The sequence below is a fragment of the Harpia harpyja genome, chromosome 9 (assembly GCF_026419915.1).
Source record: "Harpia harpyja isolate bHarHar1 chromosome 9, bHarHar1 primary haplotype, whole genome shotgun sequence".
NCBI classification, from domain to species: domain Eukaryota; kingdom Metazoa; phylum Chordata; class Aves; order Accipitriformes; family Accipitridae; genus Harpia; species Harpia harpyja.
In genome coordinates, this window is record NC_068948.1 from 24,745,758 (window position 1) to 24,767,132 (window position 21,375).

Below are 21,375 nucleotides of genomic sequence, written 5' to 3' on the forward strand. Positions count from 1 at the left end.
GGTTTGCAAATATCAATGAAGTTTGAAGAAGGCTGTCAACATTTGTGTTGCAGATGATCACTTTGCCAACTTGCATCAATTAATGCATCGAGACCTGCTTCCATGCTGTTTTAAAATAAATTCACACTAACGCTTTTCAGCCTGCCTCTGAATCCACATAAGGTTGGGAACAAATATCCAGATAAATAAACTGAGAAAGGAATTCTGAAAACTTTATTTAAAATGCATTAGACATTTCTAGCTTCCAGGCTAATTCTGATAACGGTGGTGTTATTTCAGGAAAAACACCTCTCCAATTCCAAATTTTTCCATTTTTTCATAATCCCTTCCCTTTCATAATCCTATAATCCATAATACTTGATAGTCCTACTTTGCTATTTAATGTGCCTATTCTCTGTTTCACATGTGATGTGGTAGTGAAATCATTTGTTAATATGAATCCATAGTAGACTTCTACAGAGCTACACATCCTTCCAATTTGTCAGTGAATCATTACATAGCTATTTTTTGATTTTACAGTTTTGTAGGTATCTTTACACCAAACTTAGAGTTGTTTTATATAAGCTATATGCTTAGTTAGGAGGAAGGTGTGAGGCACAACATCAAACTTCTCACTATAACTAAGAAATACGTTCTTTTCTACTTCTCCCCTTTTGATCAAAGTTTTATCATAGAAATAAACTGATGTGCTGTGATTTGTTCTTGATAATTACAGGCTAGTTGTCTCTAAGTTATTTTCAGATTCCAACAAACTGTTGAACAATTTTCCAGGGAGCAAAGTGAAGATGAATGGTGTATATTTCCCAGTTTCTTCTTTTGAAGGTAGGCTGTGATTGACTCTTTTTTGTCTTCCGCAACCTTATTTATCCTCTACAAATTCTCAAAAAATAAATTCTAGCATCTCCATTGACTCCAAAGTTGTTGTAGATGAGTTGCTTAAACTACAAATTGGGCCAGTAATTGGCTAGTTTTCATTTTTGGGTACTCAGCATAAAACGTCTGCAGCCAAATTTGCGGAAGGGACAAGTGAGCTGCTTATGTTGGTATAAATAAGCTACATGCTTGTGCTTTTTTTAAAGTGGGCATTGAAATTTACTAATTGGTTTTGGTCAATGGAGCTATAATTCTCCTCTTTGTCAAGTCAGCACTTGTCAAATAAGCTAAACGACACCACCTAACATAGTGGGTATTGCGCAGATAAATTTAATAGTGTTTATAGAATACTCGTATGGCAAGGTTTGTATACAGCAATTAAAAAAATTGCATTTAGTGCTTGGTTGGAATGTGTTGGGGTTTTTTTGATAACCTCGGGGTTATGCACTAAATATTAATGGTTAAAAATGTATTAACTACTCAATGAATTTAATTAAGTGTGTATCTTATGAAAAAATAATGGTGAGTTATTTCACAATGTAGGATTTACAATGCACATTTAAAAGGCAACTAAATTTAATTTATATCAGCATAAAAGGGGATTGAATTTAATTTATATTGACACTCTTAACTGTAGCTTTTATTAATGAATGCTTGACTTTGCAAAAACAATGGCCTCCTAATATTGTTTCCTGATCATAATTCTTTACCAGGTCTTATTCTGCCCTCATCTCTGTGGTGTGTGGTTTTTGCAGCTGTCCATTGGAAGATCTGACTCTTGCTTGTCATGTGTGGGGTTTTTTTTCCCATCCTCTTTAGAGGTGAATGAATTTGTCTCCAGTGGATTGCTCTGTTTTGCTAGGCTTTTTGTTTTGGGGTTTTATTTTTGTGTTGTGTTTGTTTGGATTTCTTTTCTTTTTTTCCTTTGCTTTAATACTCTCTGCACAATCAAGAGAAGAAAGAAATAACATTGCTCATCTAAATGCAATAGTCTTTACTCAGGCAACATTCTCTGTGATGTTTTTGCCTGAGGTTTGCAAATTTTGCCTGTTTTGTAAAGATTCATTTAAATTGACACAATGTTTTCATAAACATTAGAAGGATAAAACCCTGGTATTAAACTGTCTACCAAGCCAAACACACAAGAGGGAATTCTTAGTTGCTGTACTCTTTGACAATGACATTTAGATTTTTTTTTCTCATATTCTTGTTTTAGAGAGAGAGTTGAGATGTTGTTTGTATTAGTTATATGACTAGAAGGAAAATATTGTGCAATGTAAAGGTCCTGATCCTAGTCCTGAAGACATTTTGCACTTTATGTGATTGCAGGACAAATTATACAAACAAAACACATAACTTCTGGTTGCTTAATTCTGTAAGCAAGTAACTGAGTTCAAAAAGTCATCAGTAGTAAGGTAGACAGAAAGGTTGACAGATGGCCAGTTTGAAACTTGTCCAGGGCAGTGAAGAAAAGAAATAATTTCTAACTCAGACTGTAGCTATTTCACATCATTTTATATGAACTTTCTGATATATATGCCTAATCCAGTTTATAATGATGAATAATTATAGCTCATTCTTTTTATAGTGCTTTTATACAAGGACTCCTGATAAAAGATGAGGGACCCAATATTCCACATATTATGCATATGTAATATACAGGACATCAGTTAAACTAGAGAGCTTACAGTTTATTTTTTCATTGTACTTGTAATTGAAAGAATTGACGTAATTGTTGGTAGATCCTGTGTAGAATCTAAAGATTGAAAATAAAGAATTTTCACATTATATCCACCTTGGAAGAATCTGAATTAAACATCTGAAAAACAGTACATCAAAATATGAGGACATGCACCATGCTTTATCAGCTGAGAATGAACTATACAAAATCTCACAAATAATAAAAGAGCATTTGAAATCCTGGCCTTAATACCAGGACTCATTCCATATTGCTCATGAAACATAATGAAAATGTAATGAAAAGTCAGGATGGCACAGGTATTGTGTAGTCCTGTGTTTCCAGACTTGCTTTGAGAAGAAAACTGAGTTTTCTGTCCCATGCAGCACTTAATGAATGGCATGCAGAATAAGGAGTGAGGCTTTTGGGCAATCATTGGTATGTGAAGCAATGGACTAGCTAAACCATCTAGTCAGATTGTTTTGAACCAAATCAGAATTTACCTCAAGCATAACTTGGAGTTTGGATGCCATGAGAAGGTACGGGCCAGAAACAAGTGTCTTTGGCCCTATCTACACATTCTTTTTGTGCTGCTATAAATATAATGTTATAACCATCTCTCAAGACAAGGCATGCCGATGTGTCGATAAAAGTATTCTACTTTGATAAAGTATGTTTGCAAATCTCAATTATGACACTTCAGTGAGATTAATTTCTAGATGCAGGATACACAAATCAGGCCTGCACTTGCCGAAAGCGTTGCAGGAATCTGAGCTGCAACACAGGGTGTCACAGTAGTAAGAGCTGTATAGGAACTGGAGAAAGGTGGTGCAGTGTAAGTTAGGCAGTGAAGGACTAGATGAAAGTATTTGTGGCTGCTAGTGTGGGTTTGTTTTTAACACAGTCCTATTTCACTCAATGAGTTTTATCTTGTGAGCTGTTTGTAACGTTTTCACCAGGCTGTTCCTGATTGCCCCCCTTGGCACGCACTTCTTTTAATCTCTAGCATCTCTTCTGCAACTTGCAAGCTTCAGGCTGCCTCCAAGGCTGTTCCAAAGCCTCCGGGTGTGTACAAACTCATCTTGGCCTTTCGCTGGTTTTGTGTTTGTGATAGACCCATCCCGAGGTGTGCAGCAGATCCCTCTGCCTCCACAGTGGCATGAGATGTGAGCCAAGAGCACTAATGATTTAGTATAATGTGGTTATCATCCTGAGCAATAATATGTTCCCTGTTGGGTCAGATAATTTATACAGAAGTAAACTACTGCCTGATCAGTTTGCACATTTTTGTGTTGATTGTATTATGTGTTTGCCCTGCTCTCTGGCTGTATTACTCCTTGCACGGGACTTCAGTGGATGTGTGGACTGCCCTGACTGTCCTCCTGCTGACCTCGAGAGCTAGAACTCCTGGTGATTTTGATGTAAGCAGAAGTAGGTCATTGTTGAGAATGACTGAATTCGCACCCACTCTGCCTAAAATTAAGGTCATAGATCTTGTAATTGAAGTGATGTTTGTGAACTCCTGTTCATCCTTGGAGTCCCTTTGACATCAGTGGGGTTCTTCAGGAGCACACTGGTCTGAAAAGACAGGTCTGATTCCTTGAGGTGGATCTTCAGTTAGTGTTTCATGGTGTCTCCTGAGAACATAGTCTCTCAAGTTCATGAAATAAATTACTCACATTTTTTAATAGTAGCTTAAAAAAACTACTGAATCAAGCTTATGTGTAGTAAAGTAGTGTTTTAAAATGAAAAGTTAAGGGAGGGAAGGAACTGTTGGACAGACGAGGCTATATCTGAGGAGGAAGAGACCAGAAAGAGTGATAGATATGCAAGGAACTCTTAACGAAAGATGAACAGTCCAATGGACACTAAGGATTTGTGGGCAAAAATAATAAAAATACCTCCCCTCCCCCCCAGATTATCTTCTTTCTGAATCAGTTAGCAGAAGTAAGCCCATCAAATGAAATGAGAGAGACATGATTTGGATGGTCCATCACACAGTTCAAATACCTAACTGCAGCTGTGGAGTATTGAAAACAAAATCTAGAGAAAATCATTTTTGAGCAATAATTTGTTTGCACAAAATATTTAGCTAGCAGTCTGAAGCAGTAAACAAGTTAACAGGCTGCATTTGTCTAATTCGTGAACAGGAAAAAAAGGTTCAGTTCACTAAATCTAAATAAATGGTTAGTTATAGGTCGTTTATCAGCACTCTCTGACACTCTCTTGGCTTAATGGAGGGAATTGCTTAAATAGTTCTAGTGTTTCAGCACTGTTTAGTGTTTGTGCTGATACTGGTGGCTTATGTAAAAGGCAGAGAAGAAGTGGGACAGGGTTGTAAAATGCAGTATCCTCTCTTGAGAAGGTTTTGGAAATGACAGAGGTAATGTTGCCTGGGAAAAAGTATTGTCCTTTAAAAAATCAGTGGGAAATAATAGACTAATTCTTATTAGGGACAGTCTAGCAGAATCCCAGATGGAATAAAGAGTGAAATCCAGATTTTCCAATACTCTGGGGCAGCTGTCAGTCTTGAAAGAATCTTCTTCAAGAAGTAATTCTGTGAAGTTTTCAGCAGGCAAGTTGTCTTTTTGTAGCTGCCTTGTTTTAAGGGACTGAAGGGCCATGAAATGTTAAAAACATTGCTGCCTGCCAAACCAGACACAGTTGAGAGCCGTGATCCGGTCTGGCATGCATTGACTCCTGGAGAACTTGAAACATTGCCCAAAATCAAGAGTTTTAAAGCACAACTGTTTCCCCCTTTGCTGTTAGAAAGCATGCAGGCTCTCTCTGCGTGAGGGTGGTTACTTGGGTACAAAATACCCAGATAAACATATCTGGAATATATCTGGAGCAGGTGGAAAGTGCAGCAGCGTCAGAGCTGGGTGCAGCAGAGGTCGGGGGCTCAAGCAGAGCTTTGAAAGCTTCCTCCACTCTTTCCTGGGAAGTAGAAGCTGAATTTCTGTCCCCGTCCTCCTGCACTCCCAGCTGCGCTGGATCCTCCCCTTGGCAGTTTCTGTCCCTAGTCCTGCCCGCCCCTTCACTCTTGTATATATGACCCTCTCCGAGTAACTTTTGCTTCACAAAAATCCAGTCCAGGCAGCTGTAATTCCTCTTGCGTGCACCCAGCAGCCCTGAACGTCTGATCTGACATGGGTAAGAGATCCAGCTCGTGGATCCAGCCGGGTTCTGCTGCTTTTGGGTACAGTTCTGCACTGTGAAACTTGGAAGCTGGGGCCAGTGGGTTCGTTAGTGTGGCGGACTGTTAAGGGGAGGCGTGGGGCTGAAGTTCAGCATTTCCTCAGACTATTAAAAGGTTTACTTCTTCAAGCTATTGAAAACCCTGTGGTTTTAAATAAGTAGCTTTAATGCTACCAGTAAATGTCTTTTATGCTATCATTAAATGTCTCTTTTAGTACCCTGGCATGTAGAAACTGAAATAAGCATTTAGACTTGCTGCTCTGGTTGATTGTGAACATGAATGACGCTTAGGAAGATTGCCAGGAAACTGAGGACCAGAATTTAACTTTTTGCATACGTTTTTGTGAATAGACCATATAATTTTTACGGACTTTCATTTTTGGACACATGGACAGGAAATAGAGGGAGGGGACTAAAACAGATGAAAGCTTTTTTGTGTGTGAATGTATTCTTGTAGAATTTGCAAGGGGGACACTGTTACATTGTGATTTCACAAAACAGGGTAAGATTGTAGACCTTAGTAAAAAAAGCCCTAATTACACAGACAAAAACAAGGATTCTGACTCAGCAGAAGTGTCATGCCTGGTTTATCTGCCTAGGGTGAATATGTATCTTTTTGTGCTTTTGCAAGTACTAATAGTACAAAGTAAATGATACTTGTTTTGCTTTGCTTTCTAACAAACTATAAGTTTCATTTTGTAACCTGGGATAATGACAGTTTTGTCTAAATGGTTGCGGCAGTCTTTAAGAAGTCTCTAGGCAGTGTGTAAAGAGTAAGTTAAATACTGCACCTTAAAGCTTAAAGTAGCATGATGGTGATTGATTGGTCACAAGGTTTGGAAAAGTATGCTCTTGGCAGTGTAGAAGATCAAGTCTTGGACTGCTCTTCAAAAATTTAACAGATCATTAAAGTCTGCTTGCATAATTTGTTACTTGGAAAAAGACTTGTATTCCAGAAAGAATGTGCTGCTTTTGTCTCTGTTGTTCTCTAAGGCCTATGTCTTGTCATGTATATAGTATAGCTGATACACTAATTTTTTTTTTTCCCATTTGTGAGTTTATTTCAGCAGTTTAGCACAATCATACCATGAACCAGGTTTGCCTACCTTCATTTTTTAATATGTCAGTGTTTAACCCATGCATACACCTTAACTTCAGAGAACTTTCTGTTTACTCAGGCTCTGCAAGAAGCCCAGTTTGGCCCAGACTTATTCCACCTAACTTTAAGTTCTCAACAGAGGTGGCTGATTTGTTGCCACGTTTCTCCTAAAGTCCCTCGATAGAGTAAAGAGTCTTAGGCACCTCCACGGTTTGTCTTAAGTGGGCTGAAGAACTCTGCTGCCATAAAATAGTGCAAATAAAAAGACAAAGTCTTTCCTGCTCCTTTCCTTTATTTTACGCTGTTAAACACAAACTATCAAAGAATGCCTCTTTGTGTTAATAGTTACTGAATACTATGAAACTATGCTTTATCAGGTGGGATATTTTTCTACAATGCTATTACCTGTTGTTGGAAATCTATAAACCTCATTATGCAGACTACTAGTGACTCCCAGGTTAATCTCAGTATAGTTTGCTCATGCTGCAGCTTCCTCAGAGGCTTTGCATATCACTTCAAAAATTTTAACTCACTGATTAGGTAAGTATAAATGGATTAGCCTTTTTTTTTTTTTTTTTAAAAAGCTACTTTCAGAAGTTTTTCATAAAACAATCTCCTAAGTCTTGCTTTTATAATGTTTTGTGGTATTTGTTGTCCTTTGGGATGATCTGTATTTCCCAATATTTCTTTACCCTGAGGAGCTCAGCATTTCTGAGGACTTTACAGCCCTTGAAAAGGTGGAGAGGCATCTTTATCACCTGCCTGAGAAAGGAAGTGCTTGTCTTCCGGGTTGCAAAGCAACACAGTGACTTGGCTCACCCAGTACCAGGGACCAATGAACCCAGAGGTGTCTGGACAGTTTTTCTATGCTGTGACTGCTAGACTGACAGATCCTGTCGTCACTCTTTGACCTTGCACAGTATGTGATTTTTACCTGGCACTGTGGTACAACTTGGTGCCCAAAAAAATGAGGGAAATGAAACGTTTTATTCTTCAGTACCACCCGAAAGAGTGTGGCGTCTTTGCACCATCAGAGAAGCTCTTAACATTTATGACATTGAGAACTGCCTCCTTTCTAAAACTTACTGAGTGGATGGAAAGCTGCAGGGAGTCCCTCATTATGCTTTATGTGGGAAATGATGGCTTACGTATTTTCAGCTGTTGTAAGCATGGCAAAATATCCCCAAACCTTGTTGTTGGTTTGCATGGAGTCTTCCAGAGTGTCCTGTGGATCATTGTTGGTGGCTCACGAAGGATTGGACAGTTGCCTTTGGTTTACTGTCCCTCCTGTTCTCCAAAAAGAGGAACAGAACAGATGGAAAGACATGAAAAAATACAGAGCAAAAGGAAACTAGACTGGATTCTTCAATTCCCTTTGCTCTCCACAAGAAAGAATTGCTGTAGACAGCGGTAATGAAAGGAACAGTGATATTTTTATCAGCTCTTGGTGTGTATATACAAATAACTGCATAGGAGTAAGGAGGAATTGGGCTTATTCTAACTTCATTTGTGAAAAAAGAAAAAATGTACAATGAAGCAGTTAAAGCTAAATGCATATGTTCTTCCCATGAGCCATTGGCGGTAGATCAATGTTCTTTGATTTAGAAAGACAAGGAAGGTGGACTTTGTGGATGGGAAGCTACCCATAAGAGAATTTGCCTGTAAGGGTGTAACATACACTGCAGAAAAAAAATCTCAGTGCTTTTGTCCTTGCTGGAGTTTGCAAACCACATGTGTGTGATGGAGTGTCCTGCTTCCTGGTACTCAAAACAGTCACTCAGCTGCCAGATTAATGGGGGATCTTGAATGTAACAAGTAATATTAACATGTTTAACCATGGATTATTAACATAGCAATGTAAATGTTATTGTTAACATGTAGCTACAAGATGGTAAAAATCACAGATTCATGACAAAAACCTTATTTTGTATTCACAAATGAGCTTGGCATCGTATAATACAGAAAGGCTTGCATCATCCATGGATACCTTCAGGCAGTTAGATACAATGGTTCAGAATAAAAGAGTGTTTGAACAAGATCAGAGGGAAGGGGGAAAAAAATGTGTATGAGAAGAAGGAAGAGAAAACATTCATCATCTTGCTGTATGTTTTCTCTGGAAAACAATTTGGCACAAATAATCTTTTTCTCAAAGTAATCTGCAGAAAACTGCATTTGCAATGCTAATTAAGCTGTGGTCTAATGCATACTGAGTTCCTGCTAATTTAGGTGATTGAGAAAATTGGAATAAAGTTTAAATTATGGCTTAGACATAAATGGAACAAAGCAAACTTTATATTTTGTGTTTTCAGATAAAAATATTTCACAAAGAATGTGAAATTAAACCTAAAGTACTAAATTACTCTTTTTGAGAAGATCCTGTTTATGAAGTTAGGAGCCTCCAAATGCAGCAAGTGAATTGCTTGAAGCATTTTGCCTTCAGAGAAAGGCTCCATAATTAAATGGGCACTGGAGCTGTAACTACCTTTGGATTTGAAATCTTAGATCTGTGGCATTCTGAAATAAACTGGTGCTATAAACTTATCTTTTTAAATATCAGAGAATGGCAAATAGCTGGTTTGCTTATTTTTATTATAGACACTTGAGGTACGGCGGGAGGCAACTATATTATGTTTTTACTTCTGTCAACATGTATTTCACTTCATGTCACATTGAAGAAATATGCTGGCATCCTGCTGCACAGCACTTCTATATTTTTGTGTTTTAAACAGCTGATTATACACTAGTTCCATTTAGGAATGGAGCAGAAGCTTCCTGCATTGTGTTCAGCAGGCCTGCAGCTCTGTGACTCTAGAAGAGTAGAGATTGATGTGTGTCAGTTAAGCCTATAAACTTGCAACATGTAACTGCCCCTTACAGCAACATTTCAGGGTAATATTTTCTTAATTCTAGCCAACAATTTATGATCCTGAGCATATATGTTCTGTTGACTGTGTTAGAGTAGAAATCACTGTGTACGAGGCTGGTTTAGTATCATTTTTACTTAGGTGTTGATTAGGATCTGAACTGGTACAAAGGGAGGTAAGACACTTCTAAGAAGTAAGCAGAAATGGTTATCAGTGTTACATGTAAGTAGTGAGCAGTGCTTTATGCTTGCTGAGGGTCAAGGTCTTAATTCCGGAAGATCCTAATACAGGAATCCTATCTTTTTGGAAGTGAACACATTACTTTCCAGATAGAGAAGCTGTAGATAACAACTGCTGTGGTTGCCGTCCCTGCTGAAATTTTGAGGGTTTGCGCATAGAGACACCCAGATGCATGGGTTGGTTTTGACTCTCGGTGCAGAAGAGCATTGCTTCTCAGTCTTCTGCCACTGTAAAATGACATGTTCCTCCTAACGCAGAGCCCAGCCTTGAACCACACATGGTCCTTCTGCTTTTGTGGCATTCCCTTCTCCAGAGGACATTTAGATTCCCTTTCTATCTTCCTAAAACTATGGTTTCCCCACTTGGTTGTCTGATTCGTGATGTAGTTGCTGTGCTGGAAGTGGTGAACAAGGAATGCCAGTTCAAGGAGGGTTTCTGGCGGCTGTAACAGTGGCGTGAGGGCAGAGGTGGGGAGCTGAGTTTTTAATAGAGAGGAGGTGGAATGGTTCAAAATTCCCCTTCCTCTTGTCCTTTCTGGTCACCTGCAGTATCACCTCTTACCCAGGCTGTAAATCCTTAAAAATAACCACTTCTTCAGCATTTATATGCAGAGAAAGACTGGAGGCTTTCCAGTAATAATAAAATGGGTTGTTCAAATTGGGCAATCTGTCTACTTACTCATCTGGCAGTGATTCAGCAGCTCTCTGTAAAACATTTAACACAATTTTCTTAAATCCCAGACCCTTGTCATATATGAATGTGCTTTAAAATTGTGAGGCTGAACTCCTTGAAATGAAGGCCCAAATTTCCCATTATTTTGGAGCATGGAGTGTCATATTGTGTATATTTTCAGAAACTCAAGTAACTTCAGCAGTAACTGAGTCAGCGAGACTTACAGGTGTTTGCCAATGTAAAAATTAGATCTAAGATTTGCCAATCTCTGAATGCAAAGCCAATTTCCTCTTAGAGAGATGCTTAAAAATAATTTGGAGATTAAAAGAACTTCTTTTTTTTTTTCTCCAATCAGCAAAATGCGGAGCATGTGGTCCAGGATATGCAACTCCTCTGGATGCCATGAAAGGCAAGTACTGCAACATCTTTTCTAAATCCAGGCCATCAGTAAAGGAATTGTTTTCAGATTAGGTGAGGACTAGGTGGATGCCTTCCAGAGTGGCTCATTAATTAGCAAGGCCAAGGAGACTTTAAATATTGGAAGGGATTTTATTTCATTTTGCACCCAACTCTGGGCAAAGCATGCAAGCTCTGTTACCATGAGTTCACTAAATCATAGCACTAAAAGAAAGTGGGTCTGGGTTTAGATGTGTGCATGGCTATAGGATGCTAACACTCAATAAACAGTTCCGGTTTTCTATGCTGCAAAATAGAGCTTTGCTTTAAGAATATTGTGAGCAAGTGTTTAACCTAAAAAAAAAAAGTTTCCTCGGTGGTTTTGGATGGAGATGTTTATAGACTGCCCTCAGACTCTCTCATAAAAACAAGTAACTGTCTAGGACAGAAGAAGGGGAAAACAGGAGAAAGGACTGTAGGGTATTCTGTGTGACATGGTTTAATGGCAAGCTTCTCATCCACTTGTAGCTGTACAAAAGTTATGTTCTGTTCTTCCCAGCAGTGTCTGGCTAAATCCTGAACCTCACTAAAGCCCTTGAGGCATTTTGCTGTAGCTTTTAATAGTGTCAGAACTTCACCTTGAGTCCTTTGATATATTTTAAAAGCCTCAATTTTATAGATTGTAATAAGTAGGCTTTTGGCATAGGTAGACTGAAATCTGGGCCCTGGCAGCAGGGAGTCATCACTTGTGTAACTGGGGAAAGGAGAGGCTTGACATGGCCTTGCAGGTGGGAAGGTGGTCTCCAGCACTGTCCTTTTTCAGGAAAATAATTGCATCCCCAGGGCCTCTTACATTAGGAGGGGAGGGGAGTGGAAAGGCCCCACAGCTGAAAAAGCACTTTCTCCTGGCGATTTCTGGCTGCTCAAACTATATACTACTATGTAGTGTTTGTCCATAAAATGGAAATACCGCGATTCCACTTCCTAGGAAGAATCACAATTTACAGATGGAGAGATTAAATCCAGAGAAGATTCTCTTAAAGTTAACCACAGCTTTTTGTAAAAATGGTTTCTTTTGATGCATTAAACAAGACTTCTGCCTTGAAAGGTCCCCGGGAGGAGATTGTGTATCTGCCTTGTATCTACAGAAACACTGGGATAGAGAAACCTGACTACCTGGCCACTGTGGATGTTGACCCCAAATCTCCACACTATTGTCAGGTACTCCTGTGTGTAGAATGGCTCCGGTGCTCCATTTTCTAGGGTGGTGAATATCTGGGTTCACATAATAATTTTCAAGTAGGTATTTGTGTTGAGAGCCAGTCAAATCCTCTGCTGTTTTTCTTACTAGGTTACTCAAAGCTAACATTTATCTTGTTAGTCTCAAGATACTTTCAGAAAATTTTCGTGCTTAGTATTTTGATAGTTCTTTTTGTAACACTATTCTTGATTTATACTGAGCATGAGTATTAAGCTCTAGAAGGTGATATTTACTCAGGGTGTATCAGTAGTATAGACAGAGTTTATAATGTAGGATTTCTGATACCCTGGGAAATTCTACTCGTTAGGCATTATAAATCTAATCCATTTACTTCATAAATGGAAAGCTGTGGGTAGGTAGCTACCAATATACCACATCCCAAATATTGGTAAGACTGTCCTTAAGCTCAGGTTATTACTGCAAATAGTGTACACTAAACTGCATTTAAACATGCAGTGCTTGTACGACTCAAATTATCACAGATACTTTGGACTCTGGTCTCCGTGTGTTTAAGGAGCAGCGAATCTGGTTTGACAACAAAGATTTTCATAATTTGTTCTTTTTTTTTTATAGCTACTGGTTAGGGTTTTATTAAGGAAGAGTGGAGGAAACAAGTCTCCTAAAACTTTGACAAAACTTAGCTGTAATCTTTCAACTTTCCTTAGTTACACAGTAGAAAAGTAAAAATCAGAAGCAAGAAGCAAGAGTGCAAATTAACATGTCAGTTTGCGAGAGTTAGCCCCAGTTGTAATCAGGTAAATCTTGTAAAATCAGGGACTTGCAGCACATGGACAAGTGATGTTTTTTTCTGTCTTTTTTTCCATATCATTATTGCATGTCTCCTTAATTAGATAGAATATTTTAAAGATTTGGATTAATTTAACAGCATACAACATTTAACAAATGCTATGCAATCGTGATGTCCAACTTTCTTCTCCCACTCTACAGCTTCAGCTCTGCATATCTCAGGCTGAATCTGCTTCCTGAATAACAAATAGCAGTTTCCTTCTGCTCTTTATTAATTTATACTTTGACATAAAGACCCATTTCTTTGCCTAGGGGAAAAACTATACCAGACTGAATCTTAAGTCTGTCTCTGACTTTGTAGGTGATCCATCGCCTGCCCATGCCGAATCTTAAGGATGAGCTCCATCATTCAGGGTGGAATGCCTGTAGCAGCTGCTTTGGGGATGCCACAAAGAGAAGAAATCGTCTGATTCTACCAAGTCTGATCTCTTCTCGAATTTATGTGGTGGATGTGGGAACAGACTTGCGAGCTCCTAGAATCCATAAGGTATATTTAGATGACTTTAAGCTGGATTTTTATTGCTTATATTTTGACAAAGAGACAGTGATTTTATGGATTCCAACTTCAAATTAGAATAGGAAAGCCAGAACAGTTATGAAAACTTTTGTCAAACATTAGGAACTTGTGGGAGTTTTGAAACTCCTACAATTTATTGATAAACTACACACAACAAATCTTGCACTGAAGAAATATGAGTAAATGTGGTGTCAAACACTGAAAAATTAGGAAGTTCCAGAATTCAACCTGCCTCTGCGATATGAATTTCAGTCGAAGTGGTTGCACACTGTATTATTGTTTTTGACTACAAGATCACAAGGCAAACTCCTACATGACACATTCAGCTGATCATGATGTAGATTGTATGTTTTTCAGAGATGAGTTCAAATTTGATTGGATTTTCACTGAGCAAGACCAGATCTCTCCTGTAAAGGACACCTCCTCGATTTGTAATCCTTGGTTCCTAAACATGTGATATGTAGATTTTTTAAAAGAAAAAATTAAGAAAATGTTTTAGTATGGGGAAATGAACATTTTAAAAAATCTCTTGTTCATGGAAACAATTGAAATTTTCCCAAAATAAAACTTCCACTGCAGTAGAATTCATTTGGCAGAGATACAAATATTGGCATAGCTAGAGGTTTGGATATAGACTTATACTTTTCCATGTCTAACTGTTTAGATTCTCTTTACAGTCAGTGAAAAAAAAAAAAGGGATTGCTGGAGTCAGATTTGTCTATCCTCATTTAGAAAACTGTTTTAGGGTAAAAGAATTGTGTCTTAAGAGTGTTTGTTTCTTTTCACTGACTATTAAGTAAGCATAGAGGATTAGCTTAGATGGAAATACATACACTGTCAGCATCTATACTTGGTCAGATGAATCCTACAGCAATGTGTGAAACTTCAGTACAGAGTTCCAGGTTTGGCAGAGACAAATTTAGTTATCAAAAACATATTTTGAAGACAGGTCATAATGTGGAATGTAAGGAAACTTTTAAGTGGTCTTTTGTCCCACCCCATCTGCCTGCAAATACTCTCATTCATAGTCTTTCAGTTTTGAGTTCTGTAGAACCTTGCCAGCCTTTAACTATTAATGCAGTGGAATAAAACCCCCAAAGGTCTCTTCTTGTACAGTGAATTTTGTTTCAAACTGAGTCTCTGGCAAGCCTCAAAGATTTTTTTTTCCCCTCTGAACTGCTAGTACTCCAGTGAGAGCTGATGCCTGAATATTGCACAAGTGGTGTTTCTGCTGTTGATACTAATTAAGACAAATGCAGATGTCAGTGTCTTACTGTTGCAGAAATTAGACTGATTCTAACCATTCAACTCTTGCTGTTTATATTTTTGAGAAGAACAAATAAATGTCATGGGTGGTACTGTATTACTGGGCAGAGTAGAAGGCAGGAGGTGGCAGGTACTCAAAAACCAAAATAGCAAAAGAAACAATCCCCCTCACACATACACCATTCTCATTCCTTCCTTACTCTTTGAGACTTGAACTCTTAGGGCTGGAACTGGTATTCTGTTGTGATCTCAGTGAAGGTGACTATGACTATGTGTGTACTCATTTTAGATTGTTGAGCCAGTGGAGTTGTTCTGGAAGGGTAACGTGGCTAATCCTCACACCTCTCACTGTCTGGGCAGTGGTGACATCTTAATCAGCTGTTTGGGAGACCCTTCTGGCAATGGAAAAGGTATTAATCCCCTTCATTACTCTAGAAAAGTATTTGTGGTATAGAAGTATCATGCTTCCAAAGTACAGGCTGCAAAGCTAGAAGAATTTTTAAGAGCTTACAGTTCTTTTGTGCACATAACCATTCCAGCAGTTGTTTATTTAACTATAGAATAAATACTTCAGGTGAACTGTATGGTCATTGCTCTGCCATAACAATTCAGACTTTATGTGGAAAACATCTGTGGGACTGTTGATGAGTTCAGCTTCCATGTCTCAGTCTTTCACATATATGACTAAAGAAGACCAACTGTAGTGGTTATAATATGAGCAACAAACCTATTAACATTTCACTTGGGTCCCTTCAGCATCGAGCAAGGAAGACTTGCTTTTGAACATAATCTGTACCAGCTCAGTATTTGTGACTTGGGCATGAAATATTCTGTTGCAAACCTAAATCCTCTTTGTCTCATTGTCTAATGAAAATTAAGCCTTTCAAGCTATTCTAGATTGCATTTCCTATTTAAAACTTTTGAAGGATTCTTGTGTAATTTTGTTACCTATTCAGATGTAAAACACCTGACATCTAAAGAGAAATACTAGCTATTAGAAGAAATATACTTCAGATGGTAAGTGGTGAACCCTGCTCCTTTTCACAGGGTTTTTCTCTTCTGGATTGTGGGCAAACATGTGCTTGAATAGATGCATATTACGTACATAATTCAAGGATACCGGTGGCAAGCAAAGAAAAATGGAGGTGACTCCTCCAGGATCTTCTCTAAGATATTCCTTAATTGAAATGTACTCTAGGAGGGCTAACAGATTTATTGGAATGACTTGAGTAAAAATAGAGCAAACTGAAGCTTAAAAAATTCATTACAGTGTGATAAAGTTCTTTTAAAATCCAGCTTTCATTTGCTTTAGTCCACAAAAGCAAAACCAACAGAATCACAAAACTTTCCTTAAGCGTAGGGTTGCATTTTACAGAGTGTTTACAAAATAGGCATTTAAATATTAATATATTATTTATCTTATTTAAAGCTGTGGATCTGCCTGAACGTCTTCAAACAATTTTCTTTGGTTTTTATATCAGGTGGCTTTATTTTGCTGGATGGAGAGACCTTTGAAGTGAAAGGAAATTGGGAGAATGAGGAAAAGGTACCCCCCCTGGGTTATGACTTCTGGTATCAGCCACGACACAATGTCCTGATGAGCACTGAATGGGGAGCCCCAAAAGCCTTGGCAGATGGGTTTAACCCAGCTGATGTAGAGAGAGGTGAGGGAGCATTTGTTTAAACTCTCAAAAGTAGAAGTGATTCTTTGTTAAAATAATATCTTCTGTGCTTATTTTTGTCTGACCTGATCCATTAGGGCATTATGGCTGCCGCATTAATGTGTGGGACTGGAGCACTCACACCTACATTCAGGCAATTGACTTAGGGAAGGGCTCCATACCCTTGGAAATTCGATTCCTCCACAATCCGGATGCTGCAGAAGGGTTTGTTGGATGTGCTCTGAGTGGTGCAGTTCATCGGTTCTACAAGACAGAGGTAAGTAATGAAAGCTGTGGCAAACACAGAAACTCAAACCTAGTTGTTTCAGAAATCCACCAATCACTTAGGAAGTAGTAGAATTTGGATTAAAAATAAAAAGGCTCCTAATTCCAGTCTAATTCTAGCCAAGCTCTAACATTGTGTCAGAGAGCAAACCTTCTAATGACAGCGTGCATACAAGCCGATGCCGTGGCTTTCTGAAGCTACCATATAGTCCCTCATCTTTAAGCAATTGCTGTTGGTAGGCATTTTGAGTATCTCTGCAGCCATATTGCTGATGTCCAGCATGCAGATCTTCGGCAGCCTGATCCTGAAAGGAAGCAAAGCTTAAGAGGTCATGTTGCTGGCCTGTCAGCCCCACTTCCAACGCTCCTGCCCTCCGCAGTAACTTGTTGATCAATTTAATCACAGTTAATGAATTGTGAAAGTCTCAAAGAGGGGAAGGTCTTGCCAATGATAGGAACATTAGTGACCACTTGAACAAGAGACAATCTAATGAACACTTGCACTGAGGAGAGGGCTGCAGCATTAGCTCAATGGCTTGCTTTCTGGCCTGCAAGCTGGTCAACAAACACGTATCAATTGGACAGCTAATCAGAACATGTGAGACTTGTCACCACTGTCAATGTGGGCTGCCTACTGCTCAGCCTAGAAGCATGGGAAAGACCTGAGGGTAGAGGAGGGAGGGAGGGAAAGTGGTGGGGTCATGGACAGGGGAGTAGAGCTATTGCCATTTTAGAGGACGAGCTGGAGACAGATAGGACACCAAGCTGTAGGAGATTAGCAGTCTTTAGTTCTGCTACTGTTACAGCAATCTGTTTTAGAGGTTGTTGCGTGGTATAATCATTAACATTCTCTCTGGCAGTATAGTTACCATCCTCACTCCTTGGTAACACTTATTTGCAGTGTGCATATCACCTCTGTACAGGACCTGTTAAATAAATAGCACTATTTGCTTCTCCTCCCTCTGTCATGCATAGCTGAGCCCTCTTGGCTAACGTCAAGGCAATAATAACGCTGTGTTCTCTCCTGTGCCTTCTGCAGAAAGGAGACTGGGCAGCAGAGAAGGTGATTCAAGTACCCAGCAAGAAGGTACAAGGATGGCTTCTCCCTGACATGCCTGGTTAGTGTGAGCATGTTTGGAAAAGAAAAGGGGTGTTGTCCTCTTCACTGGTACAGTGTAGCTTTTTGCAGAATCTTATCCTTAAATGGCAAACACTTCCCATGTAAATTACTAAATTTCTGTTTGGGTTCTTTGTGTAACACTTCTGATGTAACCAAATTGCTTATGAGCCACCAAATAGGAGATTGGCAGACCTCTGCTCCCACGCTGCTCAATGCTTGAGGTCAGTTTCTCTAGAAAAATACTTGAGTTTGGGTCTTTCAGCATGAGCTCACAGTATTCAGGAATGGTCCTGGGAATGCTGGTAGAGCCTGCACCTCCTTTGAGTAGGCACTGGGTTTCCAAGGATGATTGTGTTTGTTCAACCCATATCTTAACATATTTTTCTGAGGCTACTATGACTAGAATTTTGAAAGGTAATAGGCTTGTGGTCTTTGTTGCTGGTCCTGTCCATTTCCTGACTTTTCTACTGAATATTTTCTTGAAGGCCTTATTACTGATATCCTCATCTCGCTGGATGACAGGTTCCTGTATTTCAGCAACTGGCTGCATGGAGACATCCGCCAGTACGATATCTCCAACACCCGCAAACCCAAGCTGGTGGGACAGGTAAGCCAGCATCAGAAAAGCTGTCATGTACAAGACCAGTACAGTCTGGTTATTCCCTTCTTTTTTAAAAGGAGAAATTGACAATTTACTTTTGCTTCAGAATTGTCACTATATTGCTTTCATGTTCCTTTGATAGCCGACGCCTATTCTCACACATTCCCTTGGTTACAGGTGTTTTTGGGAGGCAGCATCACAAAAGGGGGGCCTGTAACTGTAGTGGAAGACAAGGAATTGCAGTGTCAGCCAGAGCCATTTGTGATCAAAGTAAGTTTTCCTAACATGCATGTTGTCAGTGCTCTGCTGATTGTAATCCATTTTAAAATATCCCTACACCTCAGTCAAATGTACAACATATAAAGCCACATCTGAGCTAGTTTGTATCTTGGCTGACAGCCTGGGCAGGTATCACGTTTCAGCATGGACTGGAGCTAGTAAATCCTGGTAAGTGTTCTGGGTCCCTTGTGGAATTGGACAAGCTGTTCAACTGTACTGAAGCCTGTGTAATTACATCTTCCCCGCTGTTGTTAGCTAGCTAATGTAAAGCTAATGCAGTGTGCATTCATCACACTGCCATCACGGCTTCTGATAATCTTTCAACAGCTGATAGTTGAAGCACTAAACCAGCTCATTCTGCAGTGTGTGTTTGGGGGGGTGCATGTGTGTGAAGAGTTTGATGGCACCTGGCATCGTGATAGAAAAATGAAAGAGTATTAATTGTCTCTGGTCATTATCAATGTGCATTAATATTATTACTGTCAAGGCAGCTACCTATGGAAAGTCTCAAGATGTCCAAGAACTGAATATGGTTATGACTAAGATCTGTTGGCCATGAAAGGCAGTTTCAAGAAGTTCCACATACTCCTTTTCTTTGTAGTGCAGATTGTGACCTAGCTGCAGTATAGACATGTTCTTATTTGCAACTGTGTTATGCCACCCACCTCTTGCTTGATTTTTGATACTTCTATCCAAGTACAACAACCTGAACCCTTCAGCCCTTACTTTCTTGCATTGCTAGTTCTGTGAATTAAGTGGAACTCATCTGAAATGGCTTCGAGGCTCCCAGTTAGTGAGGAATAAGACTCCCAATAAAAACTGTTCTGTCTCCAAAGTAGGGAATTTGGTGCTCCTGTGTCAAGGATTTCAGAGTGCTGGATGGTCCTCTGAGTAGCAGAACTGCTGTGCTGTTTTGTTTCTCCTTGCTGTTGCATTTCCTTTGTTCAACCTCTGTGGCAGCTCGTCTTGAGCACCTTGTTCTCTATTATAATTTTAGGGGAAGAGGGTGCCAGGTGGACCTCAGATGATTCAGCTTAGTTTGGATGGGAAGAGATTGTATGTCACCAGCTCTCTCTACAGTGGATGGGACAAGCAGTTCTACCCCGATCTTGTCAAGTAAGAAAACTTTGGTAAATGAGGATGAATGTACAAGCCCATGTTCAAGATTTCTTTCTTAAATGGTGATATGCGTATACCAGCTGGTATACAGCACAAAGTTCCCACACAGGGAGACTGAATCCAGTAACTTTTTATACACAGCCTACCAACCTAGATGTTTTACCCACTAGCCAGAATCCATCCCTGCTCAACAGGCACACAAAAGTTGGGGCCTGCACACACTATTTGTTGAAATCACGGTCTATTTGGAAGTAGGTGAGAATGGGAAGAAACCAGTGAATGTGACCTAGCCTCCTGGAATCCGTAGTACTTCCAAACTGCCTTTGAGTGTATCAGCATGACTTTGTATTTTTTGGATTTAAAGCAAGGAGAAGATGATGTTCCAGATGGCCACAGGAGGGCATAGTGCAGCTTGCCTATTCCTTCATAAGAAACAACAGCTATTAATTTTCACTCGTTCATTGCTAATTTGAGGTTGCAGGTTTCACTGAGGCAGTGTAACTCACTTTTGAGACCTGCTAAGACCAATTTGGAATCTGGGAATCTTTTCATTTTATATTAAATGAAGACAAATCCTGCCCAAATATGGAAGAGAAGAGCAACAAATACGAATCCTTTTCCCAATTTCTGTTTTCTTGTCCCTTTTTCAGGGAAGGCTCTGTTATGCTGCAGATTGATGTGGATACTGAAAGAGGTGGATTGAAAGTGAATAAAAACTTCCTAGTGGATTTTGGGAAGGAACCTGAAGGGCCTGTCCTAGCTCATGAGGTTCGTTACCCTGGTGGTGACAGTACCTCTGATATCTGGATGTAATTGTTGTCTGGAGTTGGTTTTGTTTTTTTTTTTTTCTTTCTGTTGTTTTTTTCGCTTTCTCCCTCTCTCTCCTCTCTACCCCCCTTTTATATAGGTGAATCCTGTCAGCTGTAACTTTGTCCACTGTCTGAATTTAGACTTCCATTAGGGTGAGCCACAGAAGTTCCACTTTTCTCTCATTCTGAGGCAGCCAAGTGAATCTCTCTGAAACATGATATACATCTCATTTTCTCTACTCCTTCCTCTTTCATAAGGTCCTGTGTAATCACTGTTGACTGTTGGTTTCAAGGCCGAGGTCACCCATCTTTTAAGGACTCTTTGCCTTGTTTGATGCTACTTTGCCTTGCCACTGTTTGCCAGTTTGCCTTGCCACTGTTTGCTGGTGGAAAAGCTGCCCCTAAATAACTCCCTAAGGAGGATACATTCCGTGGGTTTGCCCCAGAGCAAGAGTATCCTGTCCCTGCAAAGCTTAATTTGCTTAAAGTAATCAGTGCTTTACAGCAGACATAGCATAAAAATCATGCATATCTAATCTGAAGCCACATGTTTCTGGAGCTGGGTTGTAATTTAACGTTTGTGCACTGATGTTATAAAAATCAACAATAAAATTGTTCTTCAAGTCAGGT

The 21,375-nt window shown here is 39.4% G+C and overlaps 1 protein-coding gene across 2 annotated transcripts; it reads left to right on the plus strand.

The window, feature by feature from the left end:
• Nucleotides 1-730: 730 nt before the first annotated feature.
• On the plus strand, nt 731-21,372 carry LOC128145680 (methanethiol oxidase-like). 2 transcript variants are annotated; one of them, XM_052796194.1, is made up of 12 exons: nt 731-822; nt 10,980-11,033; nt 12,129-12,241; nt 13,390-13,575; nt 15,161-15,281; nt 16,353-16,535; nt 16,631-16,809; nt 17,857-17,935; nt 18,423-18,544; nt 18,716-18,808; nt 19,815-19,933; nt 20,587-21,372. In XM_052796194.1, the coding sequence occupies exons 1-12, from the start codon at nt 786-788 to the stop codon at nt 20,747-20,749; spliced, it is 1,449 nt and encodes a 482-aa protein (XP_052652154.1). In that variant the 5' UTR covers nt 731-785; the 3' UTR covers nt 20,750-21,372. The 2 variants fall into 2 exon arrangements, with proteins under 2 accessions (XP_052652154.1, XP_052652155.1); XM_052796195.1 differs by lacking the exon at nt 731-822 and adding an exon at nt 5,415-5,704.
• Nucleotides 21,373-21,375: the final 3 nt, after the last annotated feature.

What these genes read in the sequence shown, in the direction of transcription:
- LOC128145680 (XM_052796194.1), top strand. Translation starts at nt 786, where the DNA reads ATGAATGGTGTATATTTCCCAGTTTCTTCTTTTGAAG. An exon ending in CCCTTCTGGCAATGGAAAAG is followed by an intron (nt 15,282 to 16,352) that starts GTATTAATCCCC and finishes TTTTTATATCAG; the next exon opens with GTGGCTTTATTTTGCTGGAT. An exon ending in CAGAGCCATTTGTGATCAAA is followed by an intron (nt 18,809 to 19,814) that starts GTAAGTTTTCCT and finishes TTATAATTTTAG; the next exon opens with GGGAAGAGGGTGCCAGGTGG.